This window comes from Pieris napi, chromosome 13 (genome assembly GCF_905475465.1).
Source record: "Pieris napi chromosome 13, ilPieNapi1.2, whole genome shotgun sequence".
In the NCBI taxonomy this organism is placed as follows: domain Eukaryota; kingdom Metazoa; phylum Arthropoda; class Insecta; order Lepidoptera; family Pieridae; genus Pieris; species Pieris napi.
The window spans coordinates 3,000,084-3,011,073 of NC_062246.1; the positions used below are offsets into that span (position 1 = coordinate 3,000,084).

General features: G+C 35.9%; 1 protein-coding gene across 2 annotated transcripts in view; it reads left to right on the top strand.

Annotated features, from left to right (window-relative positions):
* Positions 1-10,867, top strand: part of LOC125055261 (putative inorganic phosphate cotransporter) — a 39,324-nt gene extending 28,457 nt beyond the window's left edge. For both annotated transcript variants that reach the window (XM_047657647.1, XM_047657648.1), the window contains exons 6-8: positions 874-1,090; positions 8,143-8,381; positions 9,220-10,867. In XM_047657647.1, coding sequence (XP_047513603.1) covers positions 874-1,090; positions 8,143-8,381; positions 9,220-9,402 — 639 coding nt within the window. In that variant the 3' untranslated portion in view covers positions 9,403-10,867. The remainder of the gene's footprint in view (positions 1-873; positions 1,091-8,142; positions 8,382-9,219) is intronic.
* The last annotated feature ends 123 nt before the right edge of the window (positions 10,868-10,990 follow it).

Sequence of the window (10,990 nt, forward strand, 5' to 3'; positions counted from 1 at the left end):
ATTTAATAAATACAAATCAATTTTTACTTCCTCATTGAACCGTGAATGTTGTCAATAATGAATTGTATTGTCGGTCGTTATTCATTTCCTTGAATGACGAAATCTAAATATTTTGCTCCAATAATAGCAATTATATAAAAGCTATACTGTATTTGCTTAGAACTCCAATTTTATAGTTATATAGTAAACAACCATAGGAACAAGTTATCGGATGTTATCACTGTTGATTTTCTAAGGTCTTTTAATACGCTAACTACCAAATAAACAATAATTTGGTACCAACAATTTCAAGTGACCTAGTGTTTACAAAACCTTGTAGATTAAGCCTCCAATATTTTGTTTTGTGTGATGTCCCGCAACTCTACATGAATATGACAAACAATTCTTTCGTGCATCGTATTTTGTATCTGTTTCATAATCATTTATTTTTCTTAATTGGTGTAGGTATCCTGTACATGATTCAGTTATCGATATTGGCCAATAGATAGGTTCATCCCACACTGCATCACTACTTTATATATTTATAACTAGCAGACCCGACAGACATTGTCCTTCATGATATTTCAAGCGATTAGTATATTAAACAAAGTATGAAAGTACAGCCTGTAGCTCCATCTGCCGGGCTGATTTGTGAATCTAAACCATCCAGGGCTCCACCCAAACGCATACAAAAAAAATCATTCAAATCGGTCCAGCCGTTTAAGAGGAGTTCAGTGACACACACGTACAGTAGAATATCATATCTTTTAAGTTAGATCAAACTGCACACGGTGTGCAAATTTGATTGAAATCGGTTAAGTAGTTTAGGCGTCCATAGTGGACAAACAACGTGACGCGTAATTTATATATATTAAGATAATTAATAACTTTCAGATCGGCCACGATTACGGCTATTTCACAATGGTCACGGACTTACCAAAATATATGACCGGCGTCCTGAAATTCGACATCCACAGAACGGGAACGTTGGCTGCCTTACCATATATTGTGATGTGGATAAGCTCAATCATATTCGGCTGGCTGTGTGATAAGATTGTGAAGAGGCAATGGATGACTGTCACTAATGCTAGGAAGACTTTTACGACTATTGGTAAGTTTATAGATAAGTGTTTTGTTTTACGACTTTGAGGCACACGCTCCATGTTTTTGAAATAGTTTATGACTAGTGATTTATGTACTATTTTAATGTTTCCACGTATTATATTTCAAGGGCAAGCATTAAATTACTTTCACGGTATAACCGCTGGACTTAATGAAATAAAAAACAATTAAATTATTTCATTAAGGTAACTTTTATATATAATCAACTTTTATAAAACTTATAAACCAAATGTATAATAATTAACATAGAATTTCTATGAACAGCCCTAAATAAAATACTTATTGGTGTGACTGTGCGTACGTATGTGTTTATAAGTGTGTGTGTGAGAGAGTATGTGTGACTATTTATTAAATTACACAGGGCGCGAATTTATTCTTATTTGTATTAACCGAGAAAAGAGTAAATACGAGCAGTATATAATAGCTAATACTGTTATTCAACTGATCATTAATCAAATGCTTTTAATCAAACTTCACTCCATTTATGTTAACGTATAATGGAAATTTTCTTTAATCTTTACCCGGATCACATCTAATTAAATAATATATATTTATTTATATATCTTCCACGCTTTGACGTAGATATAAGCAAATAACTTAGCAAATATAGATTTTTTTTAGCATGACACACTTCTTTAATATTGAATCACGATGTAAACATGTAGATGATGACGTGCCTTTCATTCCAAAACCAATATGTTTGGCGAAATATTTTTATTATGATGGCTCCATAGACTTTAGGTTATACAAACTGAGTGTTACAAAAATCTAAATATTCCTATAACTTTTTTAAAGTGGTATTTTGAAACGGGTAGTTTTAAAACTCTGCATAAATTCCTTATAATTTGACTTCTAATACAATTATGTATAAGTAATGATTTATGTAAATTTTAAATGGTGGTTGAAGCAATATTGGCTCGCGATCATTGTTGAGACTGAACGGTTGCAAATAAGGATGTTTTTCTAACTTTATTTACACTGTTAATATGCTTTACATATTTTGATAAATTCCATTTTCTTATTTCTTACGTATGACCAGTCACAATGTTTATCGATTGTAAAACATTTAAGCAATACTTAAGAGAATACTAATGATAAAAGGGAAAGCGATGTCCACACGTGATATCTTTGACGCCACAGGAATTGATGCAGTTTAATTACAAATTAATTGTAACGAACCTAATTATTTTTCAATTAATAATTAATCTTTTATTCAAAACTAAAATAAATGATATGGAAAATTTTCCGACATTTAAATCTCGTGAATTCAATTTCAATTCAATTTCAAAAATTCTTTATTTTGTTTCACAAAAATTTATAGTGCTACATATCCAGTGTACATTATTTCCTGGAATGTAACAAACTTACAACTAGACACGTTTTTACAGCTATTTTGCTTTTTTTAAAACTTATAAAATTTATAAAACTAAAGTTATAATGTTACGAAAGGTTTTAACAATAACAAACAATTTATAACAATGAGGTAAACTACCTGGTAATTATGCAATCTTTAGATGAGATTTGCATTTTGACATGCCTAAATTGAATAACTAAATATAGTTCTAACAATAAATGGGGTAGCACCGAGAACAAAAGAGTGGACGGCAAGCAATCACAATAGGAACAGTCACCCGCTAAGGCTAGCGCGAGCATCAGTCACGCAACGCACGCGTAATCCAGGTCTATATATATTAATAATAAGGCCGGAGTTCGCGCGCGACGCGATGGCCAACACTCGCGCACCTGCGCGGGCCACCGATAACCAGTTATTCATCGCACTCAAGAAACAAGTGATGGGGTAATTTGTATCTGTTGTATTTATCGATGTAAGGTAAATTTTTCATCCGCGTTTTACAAAGGTTATTAATATATTTATTTTTACTTTTTCGGTTGTTATGTAAATAGAATTTTTTTGATAATTTGAATATAAACTGATAAATAGTCGGAAACTTAATTTCATTGTGAAATTTTTGGAGGTTTGTTCGAAACGGAGTGTTAAATGCATATTTCAATGCTTTGTTTTGGACAACCTGTAAGCTATTTAAATTAGTAGGGCACGTACTGCTCCATACTGGGCAGGCATAAGTTATGCAGGGTCGTACTAAGGTTCGATATACACTTAGCTTTGTTTTGCTACTGAGGCACGATCTTCTATTTAAGATGGGGCTCAGTGCATTCAAACCCTTCATGCTCTTGAGCCTGATGTATTGTGTGTTAAGGGTCCAGTTAAGTTTGTTGTCTAATATGACACCCAGATACTTAACAGAGCGACTCCATGGAATCGCATATCCTTCAATATTGAGGGTACGAGTAGGCAGCGATCTAGTCCCGGAGAACATAATTGCCTCTGTTTTAGAGGCGTTAATTTTTAATTTCCACTTCCTGAAAAAGGTGGTCAATAAGTCGAGTGAAAGTTGCAGGCGACTTATGATCAAATCCAGGTCTTTGGAGGAAGTAAAGGATGCCGTATCATCGGCAAAACAGGCGAGATTAGTGCGTGTTTGAATGGGTATATCGTTAAGGTATAGTAAAAATAGCTGGGGGCCAAGAATTGAACCTTGGGGGACTCCAGCTGGGACTAGTTTAGGTGAAGAGAGTGTACTATTTATGTGCACCTTGAAAGATCTATGGGTTAAGTACGATTTCATTATTTTGATTATTGCTATAGGTACGCCAATTTTTAGCAGTTTGTGGATAAGGGCTTGGTGCCAGACTGTGTCAAAGGCTTTCTCAATATCTAGGAGGAACATGCCTGTAGATTCACGCAAATTGAGTCCATGAGACACAGTCTCAGCTACTCTAGCGAGCTGTTGGGTAGATGAATGAGCTTCACGGAAGCCAAACTGCTCATCAATTATTATGTGTTCGGTAGCTCGGCGAAGTCGGTTGCATAAAATCTTTTCGAAAAGTTTGCCTAGGCAGGGTAAGAGGCTAATTGGGCGATAACCTACAGGATCAGATGGGTCTTTGCCCGGCTTGTGTATAGCTATGACTTTTGCTATTTTCCAAGCCTCAGGGAAATATGTAGTCAGTAAGCAGGCATTAAATAATTTTGTTAGCAACACAATACATTTTTGGGGTAGTCGTTTGATTAGGTGATTCGAGATTTCATCCGGACCAGCTGCTTTACGAGTTTTGAGTGAAGATATAAAATTGGCTACTTCAGCTGGTTTGACCAGTTGAATTTGATAACCGTCTTGCTGAAGGCTGTCTAGGGAGTACCAGGAGGCATCGACAGCGGACTGCTCGTCGCTGATCCAGTTTTGGGTGAGTAACATGTTGTGAGAAAAGGTATTAGCTAAAACTTCACACTGTTCCTTAGCATTTAAAGTTGTGGAACCATCTTTAGTTTTGAGAGGGGCTAAAGATGGGAGAGAAGTTGATTTCAGCCCTTTGGCAATGCGCCATAAATCGGCACACGGATTGTCAACTTTTCTAAGTTTACGATCCCACAGGTTGTCACGGTGGTTTATTAATGCAGCATTAATATCTTGTTGAAGGTATTTCACTTCAAGATTTATAAGTTTACGGGTTACAGCATTCGTTTCTTTAGCTGAATAGCGTCGTAAGCGATTTTTATTTCTTATTTTTCTTTTAATACTTCTTGGCAGTGAGGTCTCCCAAGGTTTAAGGGTTGTAACCGGGATATTGATGTTTTTAGCAGAAATTATAGAGCTTTGAAGGTTTGAGATGGCGGAGTCAATATCATCGGGAGATTTAAAGTTCGCTTTGTGTAAAGATATATTTTTATTTAAATATGAGCGGTAACCATTCCAGTCAGCCTTTGCGTAATTTAGCTTAAGAATGGGCTTGCGACGCGCTTTAATAGCGAGACGTACAAATACTGGGAGGTGGTTGGAGGAAAGTGCATAGATGGTCTCAATTGAGTCAACGGTATAGATGTTTTTAGTGAGTAACAAATCGGGGTTGGTCGCTAGCCTGTTTTCATTGTAATGGACTAGGGTCGGCTCACTAGGGGCATGAACAATCATTTCATCGTCGAGCATGAGCTCGTAGATTGTATTACCATGGGTGTTAGTTGGACCAGGTGACCAATAGGGGTGCCTAGCATTGAGATCACCCATAATTAATATTTTATTATTTGACGAAAAAAGGGCGTTTAAGTCACTAGGGAGCAAGGGCATATTGGGTGACTGGTAAACGGAATAAATGGTAATTTTGCCGTGGTTAAAATAAAGGGATATTCCTATGGCCTCTAAGTTAAGGGTTGGCGGAGTTAAAACAAGATCGTGTTCTAAATCGGCCCTAACCAAGATAGCAACACCCTGACCAGAGCCATCGGCACGGCCATCGAGTCGATAGCAGGAAAAGCCTGGAATTTGAAGGGTAAGCCGCTTTGTTAATCTAGTTTCGTTGAGTGCGATGATGACAACGTTGAGATCTCTTACCGCCAGTTCAGCTAGTTCCTGCTGCTTTTTGTGAATACCATCGGCATTCCAATAAAATACACGTAGTTCATTGAGGTTAAACATAATGACCAAGGTGAGACAGAATTAAGATAACTTTGTCCATGAAAGTATCACATTTTATGAAGTCCTTCTTGAGGGTTTTGATAGTTGAAAGAATTTGAAGCATTTCACTCGTCGTCGTGTCTTGGCGGGTGTTTGTGCGGTCCTCACTCGGTGGGGCAGTCCTTAGAGGCACACGCGTTGGCACTGGTTGAGAATCATGGCACTTTGGAGCCACTGCTGCCTGAACGGGAAACATTTGGAGGGGCACGCTTTGCTTGGTAGCCGCGTGGGTTGATTTCACGATGGCGTTGCGAAACGAATCTCTCTTTGTCTTGATACGTTCAAGGTACTTAACCCGCTCCTTGCACAGCGAGTAATTTGCTGCGTGATCTTGACCACAATTGCAGCAACGAACAGTTTCAATGAAGCCCTTTTTGGGGCACTGTGAAGTTGGATGTTCCAGAGAGCATTTGACACATCTAGCGGGTCTATTACAGTTTCGGGAAGCATGACCGAAACCCTGGCATCGGTAGCACTGGGTGCAGTTATTGCTACTAGTTTTGTAGCGCTCGATCACAACAACGCAGTTAGCCAGGTACTTTATTTGCTTGAACTTTGCCATATCAGTCCCTGTGGGAAGTTGTATTATTACCGGGGGGCATTGAACTGGCTTGCTCAGCTTAACTTGGGTGGCAGTGGCGCCAGCAAAGCCAAGGGACTCCAGTTCCGCTGGTAGGCAATCGATCACGTTCGTTGGAAGACCTTTGACAACCACTTTAGGCATTTTTTCATCCTTCCTGGTGAACGTATGAAATGACACATTTTCATTGAGGAGTCCAGTTTTGACGAGTTGATGGCTCTCAGATGAGTAACATTGTATTTTCACTCGATTACTACCTTTGTATTCAAGATGGTAGCTTTTGTTGTACTTCTCAATTACGTCCTTTAGTTTCTGGTGTGTCCAGTCTTCAGGTAGTTCGAAATCTCGTGAATGGCTCGTCTCGGTTTAGAGAAATCCAGGTAACCATAGACTACTTATTATTGCTACTACTACTACTTATTAAAGTCAAAGTCAAAGATATTGTGTCAGGACCGAAAAAATATTCTATGGAAGATTTTTAATTTTTTAAGTAAAAAGCATCAACATCCACAATTCTTACGTAGTTCATAAGTAGTTTGAATCATGCCTGTCTTATTATAAACGTTAAGACAGCTTAAAAAAAAAGTGGCGATACAACCTTTTTAGGTCTGGACCTCAGATTTCTGTATCTGTTTCATGATCATTTGTCAATCTAATAGGCAAGTAGGTGATCAGTTTCCTGTGCCTGACACACGACGTCGACTGTTTGGGTCTAAGGCAAAACTACTTCACCGTTCGAGCGAATGTAAATGCGCACTTAGAAAGTCCATTGGTGCACAGACGGAGATCGAACCTACGACCTCAGGGATGAGAGTCGCACGCTGAAACCACTAGGCCAACACAGCTATTGAGACAAGCTGTCTTGACTGATGCATAATAGTAATGAGATATTAATATTTTCCTGACAGTAAATTGTCTGGCCTAAAGAGGTTAATATCTCTTCGGTCCAGCTAAGTTTCTTAAGATGTTGCTCAACTTAATTATGCCTGAGAAAATAGTTCCTTAATTATATTAGCTTAGGAAACGTCTAAGATTAGGTTTAGCAAATTAGGATGTGACAACGATATTTATATGAGAAATAAATATAATTAGTCATAAGCATAACATAAGAAAAGAGCGTACTAATTCTTGAAAGCCCGGCAATGCAATTGCGAACCCACTGGCAATGTGAGTGTCTATATGGTCGGCGGTATCACTTAACATTGGGTTTGCTCTCTGTTATATAAAAAAATCCATATTACCGATAGAATATGGATAGGTAAACTCCCTTACATTATTACATAAAAGGGTTATCACATCGTGCTTAAGCGTTCGTTTCTGATCAAGTCATTCGTTCAAAACTCTGCACCAATGAGTTTTTCTTTCTACTTCCGAAATTAAACGTTTCTCGCACGGCGAAGGAAAACATCGTGGGGTAATTGTCTTAGACTATAAAATCGTAGTAAAAGAATCTCATCTGCGGCCAGGTTTAAGTTTTTAATTTCTCATTAAGATTACAAAAAAAAATCTATGGCGATACAACCTCTTTAGGTCTTGGCCTCAGATTTCTAAATCTGTTTCATGATCATATTTAAGTCTAATAGGTAAGTAGGTGATGAGCCTCAGTGCCTGACACACGCCGTCGACTTTTTGGGTCTAAGACATGTCGGTTTCCTCACGATGTTTTCCTTCACCGTTCGAGCAAATGTTAAATGCGGTCATAGAAAGAAAGCCCATTGGTGCACAGCCGGGATCGAACCTACGACCTCAGGTATGAGAGTCGCACGCTGAAGCCACTAGGCAAACACTGCTCAAGAATATTACAACATTCACTTATACCAGTATATACGAATTAGTAATACCATAATACATTAGCTAGCTATATGTGTAGTAAAAAAAGTTCATCTAAATTAGGATGTTTTTATAATTGTTTTTAATTTTTATTTCCAGCGTCTGTCGGCCCCGGTATCTGCATGATCCTAGCGTCATACTCCGGCTGTAATACTGAGACAGTTGTCATATTATTCACGGCTTCGATGGGTCTTATGGGAGCCTTTTATCCAGGAATGAAAGTGAACGCTCTCGACCTCAGCAGTAACTACGCTGGTACCATAATGGCTATTGTGAATGGCATAGGAGCTATTACAGGAATAATAGCGCCTTTCTTAGTTGGACTGTTGACACCTGATGTTAGTATGACAATAATTAAATAAATTGCAACCTATACCAATTGAGTATACGTTATTGCTTATATGAATAAGTAAAAAATGAACAGAAATTAGTCAATGTTTCACATTTGGCAAATAATCTTGTCGTTGAAAGCCACATAAGCGCACCAATGAAGAATGGGGAAACATTTACAAGTAACATATTTTTTTTTGATGTTACCAGCCATGCCTACGAAACATTTATTGTTATAACTGAAATCGAACCTCGCTTACGTACAAGCCATGAATGCGGAAGCCGGTAATCAATCTCAGTAAACATATGTTATAAAATATAAAAATAATCTATTGATCAACAAATATAGAGGTACTCAGGGCCCTCAACTATTGCTAATTTTAGGTATATTGTTTTCGTTAATGATTTGCTCATAAAAAAAATTCTGTACATGATGTTACTACTTGAGAATATATTTTTATACCCAACGATTATTTTTAACAATCCTTTTTTGAAGTTATACTTCTTTAGGCGCGTTATGAAAAATTGATGAGTGAAATTTATCGATCCGCGCGCACCGTGACACAAAATTAACAGAATGAAGTTGCCCACGGAAGATGCTACGGCATTGGACATAATTTAAAAACAACATTCGAATAATAATAGAATAATAATATTTATTTATTTAATTTTTCAAATGTAAACTTTATTGACTATAATGACTCCTTTTCCAGTCTTTGATTATTAAATTGTAATTAATTATTTGCATGCAATCAAAAACTATTTTTAATAATTCCAAAGAAGTATAACTTCTTTAACACGCACCCTTTTTTTTCACATTAAAAACATTCACTTATGTTGTTACAGAGCACTCTCGTACAATGGCGTCTAGTATTTTGGATCACCCTAGCGGTATTTATCGTTACGAATTTAGTATTCGTGGCATGGGCATCCGGCGATGAACAATGGTGGAACAGCAGACCTCAAGAAGCGAGAAAGCAGACAGAGGCTTCAGGATCCGTTAATACTGAAGTTAAAACTCAGGCGTAGTTTTTTAATTGGTTATAGTGTTCAAAGAGTTCAGAAAACAAATTATCGTTAAAATATTATTCACAACCATTATAATAATTTTATTTAAACATTATTGAAGCCACAGCTTTGAATTTATATGAAACTTAAATAAAAATCATGCTACTTAACAATACCAAAAATATCTACTAATAAATCTTGTTCTCTGAACTCTTTGGAATAGAAGTAAAAAGTACAAAAAGTATTGTAAACATTGATTCTTTCTGAATACCAAAACGGTAATACCATACGTACAAGTCATAAATACTAATCGTCAATTACTACAGAAACAATTACTATAGAAAATAACGACGACTGTTCATTAGTAAAGATATTGAAACCGTTAGCGAGTGATCGTTCCGTTTTACGTACAACCCACACGTTTTGGAGTTCAATAAGAATCAACCGCCAGTGATGTGATAGTAAATTATGATTATAAATTAATAGGAAATATTGAAATTGCATAGCGATTGATACATGTGAAATTTGTCTATGGATATAGGGGACAAAAACAAAAGACGAACGAAAAATTTCGTGTGATTGTGATTGATCAAACGGGAACATGGAACGTGTCAAGTCTATGATTGGATTAGTGAAGTTGACCAATGAAACGAAACGCGCTATCCTGTCTTTCGTTTTAAACTCTCACTCCCAGGGTATTATTCATACATAAATCATCCTTTTTAGATTATTTTAAGTCAGAATCAAGGTTGTCAAATTCTAAGAGAAGTGCAAAAAGGCTGATTCTGTTTAATGAATGAAGTAGTTGTTATAGCTTTTTGTTTTGTGTTAATGTCGACAATTGTACTGAAACATGTTATCATTAAATGTTATATAGTTTGAGGCGTATTGCTTGTTATTTTTTGAATAATTCTGATACATGGAAGACATTTTTGTCTCGCCTATGTCTATTATATGGTATCCCTCTCGCTACATAAGTAAAACTTTGTACATATTTAATTGATTATTAAGGTAAAAGGCAGGGTTCACTGTTTTTGTTTAATATTGCATATGTGAAACTTTATTATAATAACAGAGTTTTCATCTTTGAAAAACTTTATTACGTGGCATTGTACATTTGATTGAATGCGTTTGTAAATAGGAATGAAAGTTTAGTACTTAAAACTTATACTAGATGGCGCGAATATTAACGGAATGCCTTTGTTAAAATTTTGTTATAGCATCAATTAAATATTAATAGTATTTTTTTAAATTAAATCCAATTATCAACCGAGAGTATGATGCAACCACATAAACCACGATGTCAATGTTAAATATAACTGAAAACAAAATTTGATCATATCAGTAAAACAAGAAAAGGCTGTGAACAAAATTTATTAGCTTAACACACAGTTTAAAAAATTTGTGCCATTTGAACGATCTGTTGTATTATGTAAAATATTTATAAGGAATGTATTATAATGTTTTTAATAAATAATTAAACTTATTACGTCTTTTATTATAAAATTAAAAAATAAAATAACAAACATACAAATAAAAACGCCTTAAATAAAAACAACACTTAAAATTAAAAAAAAATAATAGAAAATATAGTTTTCATAATGGGTAT